The sequence below is a fragment of the Triticum urartu genome, chromosome 7 (assembly GCF_003073215.2).
Source record: "Triticum urartu cultivar G1812 chromosome 7, Tu2.1, whole genome shotgun sequence".
Classification (NCBI taxonomy): domain Eukaryota; kingdom Viridiplantae; phylum Streptophyta; class Magnoliopsida; order Poales; family Poaceae; genus Triticum; species Triticum urartu.
The window spans coordinates 712,117,406-712,133,109 of NC_053028.1; the positions used below are offsets into that span (position 1 = coordinate 712,117,406).

The window sequence follows — 15,704 nt, forward strand, 5'->3', positions numbered from 1 at the left end:
TTTATTATTTGCCACACTGACCACCACCTGTCAGCGAGACATGTTGTGGCAAATTATAAAAGTGGAAAAAAAACAAGTGGGCTCCTCTTTATTGTCAGGTCGGCAGCCACTCATGCGAGCGCACGTCGCGCCCTGCACTGCATGCCGCGGCGACTCGTCCACCCAACCACCCCACTTTATGAGCTAGTCGGCAGTCACCTGCCCATCCACTCACAAGAGCACACGTGGTGCTTTATCCACCCTCCAACGGCCTATAAATAGCGCCTCGTGCTGCACTTGCTTTACACAGCCACCTTCCTCACACAACCAGGACAAGCAAACAACAGAACCAGTGTCAGATTTCCCTAGGGACAAGTTGAGGGCAAGATGGAGCACCAGGGGCACGGCGCAGGCGAGAAGAAGGGCGTCGTGGAGAGCATCACGGAGAAGCTCCCCGGTGGCCATGGTGATCACCAACAGGCCACCGGTGGCACGTACGGGCAGCAAGGACACACCGGAGTTACCGGCACAGGCACCGGCACCGGCGAGAAGAAGGGCGTCGTCGAGAACATCAAGGAGAAGCTTCCCGGTGGCCACGGTGACCACCAGCACACCACTGGAATGACCGGCTCGAAGACGCATGCCACCACAGCCACCACCGATGGCAACTACGGGAAGTCGGGACACACCAGCACTGACAGCACCGGTGAGAACAAGAGCATGATGGACAAGATCAAGGACAAGCTGCCTGGACAGCACTAAGCCCAGCTGGTCTGCCCGCGCCCGCGCCCGATCCGCTACTTTGCAGAATATATAATAAGATGGCCAACTTCCACCGTGTATACATGAATTTAAGCTTTCATGGAGGAGCGCCCCAATTCATCTGGGTTTAAGCTTTCATGGACAACAGTGTGTCGAGGGTTTTCGTTTGTTTACAATTTGCATACTTTGACATGGAAATTTCCTTTTGGTTCAACCGGTGCATGGTATGCTATGGCATCTAATATAAATATAAGCAAAATGTTAAGTTTGCAAGTCTGTTCTAACCGACTCATATGATGCATCACCCACTTCTTTTTACCTGGCAAGTAATTCTTGTAGTTTTTTTTTCTCACAAACTAATTACTTCCACGCGAAAAAAAAGCAAGCAAGGATGATCAACGACTGATGGTGATGATGACGATGATGATGATGAGGAAGGCAGGAAGCTGCAATCATTGGAACTGCGGTGAACAGTGGTGGAGGCAAGCAAAGACAAGTCAATGCTCCAATTAATGTACACAAACTTAAAAGGCTTAAAAATTCATAAGAAGTTAATTATTCATCCAAATAATAATATTTTCTTGGATGCAGTCCGGAATGTCTCCATTCTATATGTCGCATCAATTCTTAATTTAGAATGTTTTTCATGATTATATATCTTAAAAGAAATACTCGTGATGCACTAAACAGATCAGATGAAAATAATTGTACGTACACAAATTATGATATTCCATAGATGATTTATAGAGTATTGTTGTACATAAACAGTCCATACATAAGTTTATGTAAAGAAACTTTCACATAAAAATGAGTTCGTAAACTATGCATCCAAAAGTGTTTGTTTAATATTTCAGTTGAAAAATTAATGTTCAAAAGTAAGCTTGTCCCCGACGAAGGGAGCGCCGAGATGGAACTCCTCGTCCACAAGAAGTGGATGGAGCTCCCCGCCGATAAGAAGGTGGATCCTGTGTTCAGCGTCGACAAGCCGGCGTGGTCGGTCAGGCTCGCCGCAGAGTGTGCAGGGAGTCAGCCCCCTTAGTGTGCCGAAGAACCCCGAAGGCCGGTGGGAATTATGGAGGGGCCGCTCCCCTGATGAGGTTCTTACCGAACAGCGAGCACCATCGACGTGATCCTCCTCCACCAAGAATTGCTCGCACGGCTCCACCTTCGCCTCGAGGCACACGCGCGCTCCGTCGGCCTGCCTCCCTACATATTGGGTCGCCGTCCGTTCGTACTCCACCGCCACCACTACCAAGCATGGTGAAGGAGGAGGCCTAGTAGTACAATGGCGAGGAGGACCCCAACTTCATGCAAGCGGTGGAAAACTCCCTCGAGACCGTCGACACCAACGAGCTCAATCGTTGGCTGGGGATCTTCGATGTCCTCCGCAGCACGCCAATGGAGGCGGCAGAGGCGGCGCAGCAGCACTCGGAGCCGGAGCAGGAGCCGGAGGAGTGGGTGGAGCTGCTGCCACCTGGCCTGGAGGAGCAGAAGTGGACGTGGACCTCCATGTTCCGGGAAACGCCATCACGCGCTTGGACACCGCCACCGCGCAACGGGTCGTCACCACAAGACAATGATTGGCCATGGCCATGGCCGCGGCCAGTCTTCATCAACCCCACCCACGATTAGGATTGCCATTAGGGTTCGGTGGCGGCGGTGGCCACTATCCACTTTTTCTATGTTTTTTTGTAAAAATATATTGTAAGCTACTTTTGGCGCAAACTATATTATTCATGCCATTTTAATGAATATGAAGATTGAATTTGAGTTTCAATTTGACCCAATTTTCATTTTCATTTTCAATTAAATTCTTCCCAAATTTGAAATTTCAATTCAATTCCACTGATTCGTACTTGTGTTGTGTCCAGTGCATGCCACAAATACAGCGTACTGGTGGCAGGCCCACTGCACGCCACCGGTTGCTGTTAACAGTGACATTTGCTTTTGCACGCCACCGGTCGCTGTTATCAGTGGCACATAATCAGTGGCGTCTCCAAAACACGCCACTAAGGGCTAAATTCACACATCACTACTATGCTTTTTCCTACTAATGCAAAAAAGAAAAACCATAGGCAGTACCATGTGAAACATAATCATGACCAAGGCCATGGATTATGCACCAATATTTACACCCACCATATGACTGTCAACAAATGCCTATGACCATGCAATCAACAAAAAACAACATGCTGACAATAATATAAGATTCCAGATTTACGGGTTTGCAGCATATGCGCACAAACATTTTTGTTTCCAAAAAACTAAGCACTAACCAAAGCATACCATTCAACATGAACAAATGAATTTTGGCCCCTAAAACAATCAGAACCATTGATGCGATGGTGCCTAATTTCAAGAAACTCAGCCGCCTGAACCTAGTAATAAAAAGCTGGGACACATGAAGATCTCACCTTCCATTTAAGTATGTCCTCCTGGATGGATACTATAAGTAAACTAGATGATACCCCGCGCATTGCTGTGAAAATTTTGTATCACCGCAGACGTACCAAAGGTTAATTCATAGTCGCAAACAGTGTAACAAATAAAGACTTATGGATCAAAGTGATTACCCTATGAACATGAATAATATGTTAAGGGTTTGGTATGCAAGTAGAAGCTCACCAAAGAGTAATAATGACATTTGTCTTGATTACAAATGAATGTGATCTCTCAAGTGAAGAACTAATTCTAAATTTAGGCAACATAATTACTAATTTTAGGTCGAATATGTAGTGTAGTTTGCAAGAAGCTGCATGCGTTGTTGATGATGTAGCATGTTAGGTCGTCTCATAAGGAAATTCTCAAAGAAATAACAAAGAACACTGCATCTTGTATATGTGAGTTGAATATGAAACATTGGGATGAGTTCATAACAACAGGCCTCTATAAAAAGAGGAACTAATTTGATAGTCTCAAGGTAGATAAATATCATATTCCTTTCCAACATGCATCTTAAAATCAAGAAACATTTTTAGAGCTGTAGGAAATAAGGAACAAACTCATACAATCTATTGGCACATCAAGAGCAGCAAATAACTAAATATATACGACATATTCTTTGCCATGCATCTATCTCACTTGATGGTGTCATCACAGAGATCATACCACGACAGTAGAACATGCTTCATAGAATTAGTGAAATCATGGATTTTGGGGTGGATGGCCTCATGGACATGGTTTTTTCATGCACAAAGTTTATTTTGCCCCCACGTTGCACCCTAACACAAAGTGCTTCTGCACATATGGGCGTTTCATCTATCTCTTGGAAAATAGGATCATAATAAATCTGCGGAAATATCATCAATCGAGTAGTAAAGAACTCTCGATCACTCTAGTGGTGCGTCTGAGACAAAACTGAAAGCTGTAAGAAGAATTTTTCTGTATCAGCCAGTACAGCCAGAAGGGCAATAACCCTGACACACTCAATTAAGAACAGCTGGTATGAATATAATATAGCAAGGAATGGTATGGTGGTCCAAGAAAAACATACTTTATATGATTCCCAATATGTTAAGTCATAAGATGCATGTATTCATCCACTCCGCGGTACAATTTTATACTCCCTCCGTCCGAAAACACTTGTCATCAAAATGGACAAAAAAGGATGTATCTAGAACTAAAATACATCCAGATACATCCCTTTTTATTCATTTTGATGACAAGTATTTTCGAACGAAGGGAGTATAAGATAGATCAGAGGGGAGAGGAGAGATACACACGCACACTTTACAAAACAAACTCTAAGTGCCTGATCCTATCTTACGTGAGCTCATCCTAGATATGTGCGGCATGATATGGCCGCTTGACCAGAACGGCTCGTGAGACTTGGTCATATGAGAAACGGCATAGTCTAACACAATAGAATCGCTTGAGATCTCAAGAACAATGTTTTGATTTTTTTTTCTTGGGTAACCAATTGCATAATCTAAAGAGCATTCTATTACCTGCCAACCATACGGAGTACTATCCATGGAGGGATGCAGGTTGTACGTTGGCTTGGGTGAATTCAAGAAGATCGGTGTTGGGCTGGATTAGCTTGAATCGATGATGACTGTTAGAAGAGAAAGAGAGGATTGGTGAAATAGTTGTTGTTTTATTGCTTGAGCCTCATATGCATATATATAGGAGTACAATGATCAACTTGGAGTACAAGACAACCCAGAACAAATCCTAATCTATCTCGTCTTTCCTAATAATCAATATATTCAACACCCCCTCCCCCCCCTAATGGTAGCGATGCAGATGGTGAGACTGGGAGAAAATTCGATGTAGCCGAGAACGTAGAGTGGTGTAGCCGTTGTTGAGATAGCCGTGCAAGGGCCGCCGTGGTGGATGTCGACTCGGGATGGTCGGTGTCGAGGTAGTCGTCGTGGACCGGGAAGAAAACGGCGGCTGCGGCCTGGGGAGGAGGCGGCGGCTGCTAGGTCAGCAGCGCGGCAACGGTGCTCGAAGTAGGCGAGGAAGAACCCAACAGTGTGATGAGCAGGGGCGGAATTGGGCCTATGGCAGCTAGAGCTATAGCCCCAGGCGTGGCCCAACTAGTGCTATTAGATCTAGAAGAAAAAAAAAATCAGATTTTTAGATTTTAAGAGGCCCAGCCCCAGGCCTCAGCCACTTAGCCGATGCACCTTCTCAGGCTCGCAGCCCAACTAGCTCTGCATCGCCAAGCCAGCAGGAAGCCACGCCCACGTTTTTCCCAAAAAAAGGTTTTTGCCAAGGAAAAAAACACGCTCACGTTTGATCGTTGGTCAGTTGCGATTCCAAAGGAACCGATCTCTCGACAATTCGATCGATCAGACAAAATATGGTTGCCTTGTTCCGTGCGCCGCCCCAGGCGTTTCATCCAGAATAATGGCCTCGTCGCCGCCATCGGCTCGACAGACCTGCACATTGGCCTTGTCGCCGCCATCGGCTGACCCCGAATTCAAAATCCCGCCCGCCCGCCGGCAATGTCTTGTTCATCCTTCTGGTCTTTTCCATCTCCACAACCGGCAACGTCTTGTTCTTCTCCGTCTCCACAACCGGCTAGACTGGTAATTTCTACTTTGGTGTATCGTCTATCTTTTTGCTAGATCCATGATGATTAAATTGTACTCGATTACTTTAGTCAATTTTGTTTCGGTTATTTCTCAAAAGCAAAAAAGATAAAAATCCAAGATGAATAAGACACGTACGATTTTTTTAAGCAACATCCAGCCAGCCTTCATCGAACAATACTAATATCATCATTATTAAACTATTTATTTTATTAAATTTTCATATCATTTTTAAAGTGAATTTATGGTTCCGGCAAAAAAGTGAATTCATGACATGCACTGGTATGTGTGGTATAGTTACTTAGTTTTAGCCCTAGGCTTTGAGAAATCCTAACTCCGCCTCTGGTGATGAGGACCGGCACGAACAGTGGCGTCCTCACGCCTAGGGAGGCAGCGCGACGCATACCACGTAGAAGTCGACGCGCCGGGACGGCGGAGTGGACCGCGCGCCGCGACGCTACGGCCTGAAGGGGCGACGCAGCGGCAGCGCGCGGGTCGGGGCGACGGCGAGGAAAACCTCTGGGCGGCTGCAGGGACCATGTGCTACGCTCGCTACCGCCCGACGAGGCGACGCAGCGGCAGCGTGAGGGTCGGTGCAGCCTCGGGGACGGCCGGAAGCGGACGGCCTCGGGGCGGTGGTTGGCCGCGGGCTGCGGCACTACAGCCCGAAGGAGCATGCAGTGCCAGCATGCGGGTTGGTGCAACCACGGGAACGGCCTCAGGGTGGCGGCGGGGACCACGTGCCGTGGTGCTACGGCCCAAAGGGGCGAAGTAGCGATGACGCGGATCGGTGCAGCCACGGGAAGAACCACTGGGCGGCGGCACTGCGGTCCGAAGGGACGACACAACCATAGCCCATTGCTCGATCGGTATTGATGCGTGAGTACTCGACGACAAACTTCACATAATCCGGCGGTTGATCTTGATCAGACTAAACGATGTGCGCTAGACGCATGAACAAAGAGGCTGATCTGGAAGCGTACACCGTGAGCAACCTTCAATCACACGGGACGCAACATGCACGAAATCAAATAGCAGGCAACATGCATATAACGAGGCCACGTTGTGAATAGAAGAAGCAGCTCGGGCGCTTGAGAGTTGAGTAGCCGGCCATACTTCGCGTCCCGCGCGAGAGTCCAAGCACCTCAAAAGACAAGAGTCTGATCACAATACTACATCGAAGCTTCACATGGGATATGAAACTTTATCTACGTCTTATTGTGGGTTTCCAAAAACTGGAGTAGGGGTAGCTTCTTTTATGGGTATGTTTTTGTCTTGTACATATACTTTTATTTAATATAAAATTACCGTAGAACGATTGTTCTACGGTCCTGGGTTCAAAAAAAAAAACTTTATCTATGTCTTAAAAAAATTATTTTCCCATGGGTAATAACGAACTTTCTCTATCCCGATAAAAAAGACTACATGTGTACGTACAAATCATAGAGTGTATTCCAGTATACTTTTGTTAATATAATAAAGTATGGTCCCACAAAAAAGTATGTCTATAATACGACTAAAAATATATCATCCATTGATTTTAATTATGATGGCTGAGATTAAAAGAAAGAAAAAGTTGATTACAATATTAGGCACGTACAAACGAATCCACCGAACACGTGCCCCAAAAAAGAACAAGCCCACCGAATCTGTGTCTAACATGGACATGTGGAAAACCAGACCACGTAACACATTAAAAAACAAGAAAGAGCCGTACGGGCAAGGTGCTTCCATGAAAGGAAAACATGCACGCATACATGGAATACTATAAAACAAGGTCTCATCCTCCTCTCTTCCCTAAATAAATAGTCTAACCCCCCACGTAGTATATACATGCCTGAGTGGGATTGGTAAGCACGTGTTACAGAGGGAGTGCTTGATGGAGTAATCCGTCTACAAGGCATCAGGTGCAGTCGAGTCCTTGGTGTTAAGAAGAAGAGGGGACGGGCTAGCATGCAGCAAGTTAACACGTGATATGGAGGATTCGGGAGACCGTCCAGATTGTGGTCGCAAGCATGAAGCTCCAAACAGGGCATGACCAAGCGGGTAGGTGGTCAGCCATGACTTCATGGTCGTCATACAGATTGAGTCGATGCACATTATGAGGAGATGCACCAGCTGAATCGTAGAACTCTGCAACGTTTAGCAACAAACCAGGCGCTTCCTCGGCCCCTCTATGATAGCGGACGGGACAATAAACAGAACGAGAAGCTACTTGGCTTCCCTACTTACTACGGAGTGTCGGCGCCATTGGTTGCAGCAGTGGCCTCGATGGATGGCAACAACCACACACACGCTGTAGGACAAAGATGACACCATATACGTACGGAACATGCAAGCCATGAATCGGACACACATGAGTGTATTGTATATCGGTCACCTACATACAAAGAACCCCGAAGTCAATCACGTACTTGATTGCTTTGCATGTGCATACACAAGGTCATACCCATTTACGAAACTTAGCATGTGTATCTCAACAATCTATTTGATGTTGAATGCATATAAGTGAGTATACTTACGTACACAACATGGACTCAACAACGCCAATCAAAGACAAACAACAATGGCTAACACATCAAAACCAGACACCGGAACTATCTCTATCAGAACATTAGATACATGTCAAGGATACTGAACAGCCTGTCGGACAAGTCAAAGACCATGGACAAGGCCAACCAAACCAACTGTGAGGTCACCTTCGTTAAACCATGTCCTCATATGTAACAACCTTAACAATTTTGTTTTTATCAAAGCCTACTAATCAATGGATATTTAAAGCATTGATTATGCTAAGAGAAGCGTACACATGAATATTTATCAGAAACTATGGCTGCATGAGAGCAATTGGAGTTGCATTCTTTTTTGTTAATTCGAGTCACATTGCGTGTGCTCATGCCTAAAGTGATTTCAGCAAGATACTAGCTTTGTGCATCACTTTTCCTTCATTGCATCAATAGTTTTAATTGGAAAAGCATTCCTCCGGTAACCGGATGTGAAGGGAACACACATTAAAATGTGTTAAATTTAATACACTAATATTGCCCACCTATTTAATAGTTTTGTTATGTATTTCATGATTTCTCCATAGTTATATAAATATTATTTTGACAATATGATTTCTTAGTTGATGAGATGTTGAACTCACCTTCATTATTGAAATGGGAAACTCAGTCAATGTCATCGTAATTTACATCCAATCCATTGTAACTTGGATTTGAGAATCCGGTAAAAGGATTGCGTAGTCAAAAACTAATTTTCAAGCATAAGGTCTAATTCTATGAATTGTGGAGGTGATATTGGATAAATAAAACTAAGTTACCAAGTGGTAAATCCGTGCACTAATCGATGATGCTTGCTGATGAGATGTCGTTCCAGGAGGGTTGTCGAAGTTGGATCGCTGAGTACATTGGAGTTGGAGTAATAATCAAACTAAAGCAAATAAATACAAGCTTTCTGAGCAATCTCTATGGGACTCAAGTACAAATGGCATATATAATAATTAGCTAATATAGCGAGACAAAAAAGCGATCTTCGGTACATACACATAAAGACAAGCATGCTAGTATAATATGTTTGACTTCAAAATGCACTTCCTCAAAAATTTAAATTTTGTGGTTCTATATAACTGATTATCAGTTCAAACCCTTATAACTTTCAAGTTATGGCATGATTAGATGTTTATCTTAAAGTGCAAAAATATTTAACTCACAGCTTCTAACATACGAAATTGTAAACTACAAATATCTAGCCGTGCAAATGCGCGGGTAACCCCGCTAGTTGTAGATGACAAACGGAGATGGCGACGCAAGCCGGTCTATAGATCGGAAAATCAAAAAAGAACATTGATCAAATAACCGATGAGAGAGAAAAAATCTCAATCAATGGATCAGGAAAAAGACTTTAGGGCAGCCGATCAACACGGTCGGCAGACGAACCCTTGCTACGGGTTGCGCAGCCCTCGGTTGAGATCATGAAGATCGACATCCCAGGGGGCGGCACGGCGAGGTAAAGCTGATATCATGTTAGAAGGGAGAGAGAAGATTGGTGGAATAGTTCTTGTTTTATTGCTTGAGCCTCGTGGGCATATATAGGACTACAATGATCAACTTGAAGTACAAGACGAGCCAGAAAAAATCCTAGTCTGTCTCGTCTTTCCTAATAATCAATATACTCAACAATGATTAGGGGGCCGACAGCACAATCAGCACTTCAGCTTCTATGCTTGAACGACTAGTTCGAGTATTGATGCCGGCAAGACCACTGCGTTGGCTACGACTTTCGGAGGAAGTGAAGTTGGCATGGGCTGTGGAGAAAGGGGCAGCCGAAGAGGAGTAGAGCTATAAACGGGCTCTTGATTTCAACGTGTTTTATTGTAGCGACCCAACCTCAGACGGTCAAGTCTCTGTGCTTAAGTGTTATCCCTGGATCGGTATGCTGACACACACAGTACTCGAGGATTTATAACAGGGGTAAATCACATGTATAAAGTAATGTAAATACTATTACCTCAATCCAATAGCGAAAGTAACAACAAGGTTGTGGATTCCCATCAACACCAACGGCAAAGTTGAGTAGAAATCGTAACCCTAGTGTATCACTTACTCGTCGTAAGAATCCCGCAACATGAGACGTTGCAGCCACAAAAGGTCAGTACATTTAATGTACTGACAAATTCACACTGCAGAGCAATGTTGAATAATGGCTATCACTACATGCATATTTGGCTGGTAGAGGCTCTAAGGTTATTTTTTGCATAAAGCCAAATTTTTCCTACATCAAAGGAATAAATTTTATTTAACTACCAAGTTGGTTGAAAATTATTGAGAAGTTTCCTCCAACTCAATACCAATTAAAAAGTTAACAACCCAACAAATTAATTAAGTAAAGTGATGAGATCAACATGATAATCCAAGATTGAGATACTCAAGATGTCCATAACCGGGGACACAGCTAATCATGATTAGTTTGTACACTCTGCAGAGATTTGCGCACTTTTCCCCACAAGACTCGATCTCCTTCGTTGAATTTCTTGCACTACATGATGTTTGAGAAATGGATGATCGAGATAGAGTCTTTCTTAAGCATTAACTCTTTGATCTGGGTAGAGAGTACCACCTACTTTCCCCCTACATCTACTAGCCTACCATTGAAAGAGGTCACACAACATACTCAACTATGCCAGAGGCCATAATGGCTTGTGGCTGCACACGAAAGTTTCTAGCATGAATAATCTTATGATCCCTTTGAGCTTGGTTGGCATTCCATAGAGTGATCTGACGAGTACTCCGGGATTCCCTTAGGCAAGCATTGGGTTCTCCAGGTGCCTGGGCAAACCATTGGGTACTCCAGGGTGCCCCAACCAATCCACCCAAATGTGTATTGAAGTAGCCACCTTAAGTTAAACCTTAATTAACAATCTTACATCTGTCATGGATACACTCAAACCCAATCCACGTCTATGAGCATAGCATAGCAGTATAAGCATAACCTAGTAACATCCAGGGGTTTGAATATAAGACAGTAGGTTCCTATCTCATCAACTACTTCCCAAATACACACATGTTATCACATCCTACTCATGCAATGTTTGAGGATCAGACTAATGCATAAAAACTGTGTATGAAAAATATGGTCAAAGTGTGAATTTGCCTAGTACTGTTGATAAAGATGATTCGCACTCATAACTCCTCATAGTTCTACTCTTCACACTCCATTTCAATCTATCGTGAGCAAGTAATAGCAATCACACATAAGCAATCATGCAGAAGAATCGGAGAAAAGATCTCAGAAAACTCCAAAAACAAGCAATTAACTCTTGCAACAGAAAACCATTTCTAACAGTATCAAAATTGGGTGGATTTGGTCTTATCAGCAAGTTTAGGTCAAGAGCTTCGATTTGCAAAAAGAATCAACTAAATCGGAGTTACGGAACTCAAGTTATGATCAAAAGAAGTTTGAATATGAATCTGAACAAATTTTGAAATTTGACAATTTCAAAAAGTTGATGTGACAGGTTCACTGGATAGGTGAAAACAAGACAAAACTATAGGCGATGGTTTCATTTAATTTTGATGAATAAGTAAAAAGTTATGGCTATTTGAAAAATCAGGGCCAAGCTGTTTTACGGAAAAAAATAGTTACGGCTAAAAAAATTTAGGTAACAAAGAAAGTTACCTTTATAAGATAGAGAAAAGACGACTTCGGAGAGAGGAGACAACTTCTAGAAGTCCCGCCGGAAAGGGGAAAAATACTTTTTTTAATGAATCTAATCAAACTAAAATATTGATTTAACTCGAATCGGATGATTTTTGAAAGCTCTATGAGTCTATATTTATAGGTGAAAAATAGGTTTCGGGATTAAAGGCTAGGAAATGTGGGACTAAATATATATCTAAGTAGATGAAATTTGAAAAAGATCAAGGGCTAAAAGTTAGGCCCGGCCGCACACGCTATAGTTTTTTTTAACAAAATTCGGTCAAATAGAAAAAAAAGGCTTGCTGGGCCTGACCCATGTATGAGAGAAGAAAAAGAATAAAATGATGGGGCGCCCGATACCACTATGTTGTGCACGTGGGCAACAGTTAGTTCTAGTCGCACTCACAGTTTTTAATAGAAACAGAAAAAGGAAAAACGGAATAACGAAAATTAAAGTAAAATTATATATAGGCATATTATATACCAAAATTTTCAGTAAACGATTTTCTACAGCATGAACATTTTCCTAACATTAAATAAAATCCGCAAGAATTTAAATAAAGCAAAGCGTGCTACTGGTGCAATAAAACCCAGTAAAAATCATTTTAAAAATACCAAAATGGTTTCAAATTTAATTTTCTCCAATTTTCTATCGTAGGGAATCATTTTACCCTATTTTCCATATATTCTATTTTTGGAGAAAAACTAATTTTAATATAAACTAAATAACCCCAAATTGAAAATAATTCCAATCGGATTTTGAATTTAATTCCTTTATAACTTCCAACTCATAATTCATATATTTTGAAGAAGTCATTTTATCTTCTCTCATGAAAATCATTGAGTTGCTTTAAGTTTCTGAATTTGAAATATTCCCAAATGAAATTCAAATCTTTTCAACAACCCTTTTTATTTATTTAAATGGAAGAAGTCATGCCATCTTCTCTTTAGGGGTTTGTGATGAAAAGGATTTGATTTCACGGAGATCGTAAATGCAGAATGAAAGTTTGGGAAACTCCTTTTATTCCCTCTCATTTAACTTTCAAAAAGTTTCGAATTTCACTCAATTTCACACAAGCAATCATACAATCAATCAAAACTATATATTTAATATAACATTCCAAAATTTAGAATTTTGGGATGTTACAAACCTACCACCCTTAAAATGAATCTCGTCCTCGAGATTCAGAGAGGCTAGCCAGAAATAGGTTAGGTTTGGGGGTCTTCTAAAAATCCATCGACCATCACAGGGGGTCTGGGTGCTACCACCTTTAGAAACATGGTTACGGTTCCATCAAAACATATATACCCATCCTTATTGTTGACAGAGTCGGTCTTCTCAGATCCTTAGGAAAATTCATACTCTAGGCTCTTCTAATAGTGGCATAACCCTTTTTCCTCAATTCTTGTGTCCTTTCATCTTGGTAAGGTTCTTCCGTGACTGGGTCTCCTTAGCTGACGGGTTTGGCGCCAATACTAAACAACTATCGATATCTCATGGTGGTCAACCATTTATGGTTTCTCCTGCAGGAAATGGGTCTGGGTTGAACAACTGCCTTGTACAAGGGAAAAATTGTCATACCATTCTAAGGTTTAAACAAGGTTTAGATATCGTCGTCTCTCTACTATGGGTAAGTCACTCAGATTTACCATCCCATACAACAAAGCAAATAAAAAGAATAAGTCGGTATGGTGATCAATCCATCCCGCACCCAAATCATTACCTTGTATATGGTTTAGCGAATCTCGCATTCAAACACTCGGTCATCCTCAGAAGCATTGCAGAATTTATCTTGTCGACGAACCAAGTTCGGATAAATCCATGGATTCTGCAAGTCAAACAAACATCTATCGTTCCTTCACAACTCTTAGGTTTTGTGTTACTCTTATAAGATCGTCTGTTGATAAAATCGTAACTTCTTCCAGGGTTTTCCCTTCAGCAAGAGTGTGCTTGCTTCTTGGCAGGTCCTGGGGCCTGTGGGTTACGGCCCATCTCATCACTTGTAAACCTTAATCTCATCATCGAGGCAACTGATCATCATTCCAACATCCAGCTTCCTAGCATTCTCAAATCCATCCAATTGTGATGTCTCTCTTCCTTCTATTGGTACCAAACTAAAACGTGATTACCCCGACTCATCATGGAGTTACAATTGCTCCATATTACCAACATTATACCTCCTTTATATCCAATAGTACTTCATCCCTCCATATTCTTGGGGTATACCACATATCGAGATAAAACTCGTACTTATTTTGTCCCTAGTCCACTCCGTGGAATATCATTATCCTTTCCAGAGGTCAAGAGTCCTCACAGGGTACTACCACCCTTGAAATGCACAAATTCATCCATAGACCATATTTCTCATATCCTCAAAAATGGTCAAAAATCTTTTCTTCATAGAGTAACAACTCAAAAATCGAAATCAGTACCAACGATGCTAACTTTATTGATTCTCAAATTTTTACAATCTCCTGCCTTTCCATTACATGCCTTAACTCATGGCTTCAATATAAAGGAAAATGTTCTCACCACTACTACTATACTTCTCACAAACACAATTAATTATCACAAGTCTCCTTCTCCTTGGGACAAACTCTAGCAAAGTGCCCTGCTTCATTTCAACGGAAACATATTACTTCTGATAAGTCTCGAGGTTTCCTTGTGATTTCAAAGCCTCCTTGGGTCCTGTGGGTTATGGGCAACTGCTGAAGTAGTGCCAAGACTCCTTGCACCTGAAATAGGTGATATGACTCAGGTCCTTCCTGGAATCCAATCTACTTCTTTTCCTGGACTTTTTCCGTTCCAATCAGGGCTTCTATTTCTTGTGGGTCATACTCTACTTCCTATGTCGGGAATTCTACTAGATCCCCATTCAGACAATTTTGGGAGATGTGTCCTTCTTCTCCACATGAATAGCATGACTTGGTGCAGGCTTTAATTCTGTTTCCTCTGTGTATGTCCTCGACATCTTCCTTTATCACCGGTTCTTCTAAAATTTCCATGAGGGCTCCCTTTCGTTGCTTCTTTCTTCTGTTGGATGGTTCTTTGAACCACGGGGTAAATGTGACACTGAGCAGGTTAGTGGGTAGTCCCTTCACACATGAAACAAGTGATCTGCCTAGTTGGGCATTCTTCAGCTGTGTGACTTCCTTCACAATTAGGGCATTCATCCTTGTGTTCTTTATGGGTGTGTCCTATTTCTCCACATAGCTTGCATGCACAAGTTTTCTTCATATCATTTCCATAAGTCTTCAATTGTTGGGTCACAAGCCGAGACTTTAGTACAGTCAACTTAAATTATTTCCAAGTGGTTACTCCTTGCCATCCATTGATGGTTTGGTACATCCTCCACCAAGTAGCGGCACCTCTTTCAAAGAACTGAAGAACATGATGGGCCATATCCTTTTCGGATATAGGGTTATTCTTCATGTGATCCTCCATGTTCTGTATCCATCGATCCGTCTCCAATTGACTTACCGGTCCAGGAAACATGAGTTCATCTCCATTCATCCTCTATTGGGTGCATAGGTTTTGGGGTGAGATAAGAGAGACAGAGAGGGATACACACAATACAAGCAATAGTTTTGAAAAGATAGATTTTATTTGTGACTGTCGGGAAAACATGAAACAAATGACAGCTCACAAACGTCGCATCTAACGTGGGTATATAACAGGGGTTTGGTCTTCTAAAGGTCAATAAATCTTCAACGTCATCAAACTCT

General features: G+C 42.5%; 1 protein-coding gene across 1 annotated transcript; it reads left to right on the top strand.

Annotated features, from left to right (window-relative positions):
• Window positions 1-283: 283 nt before the first annotated feature.
• LOC125520736 (cold shock protein CS66-like) lies at window positions 284-1,017 on the top strand. Its single transcript, XM_048685735.1, has one exon. The coding sequence runs from the start codon at window positions 367-369 to the stop codon at window positions 739-741; it is 375 nt and encodes a 124-aa protein (XP_048541692.1). The 5' UTR covers window positions 284-366; the 3' UTR covers window positions 742-1,017.
• Window positions 1,018-15,704: the final 14,687 nt, after the last annotated feature.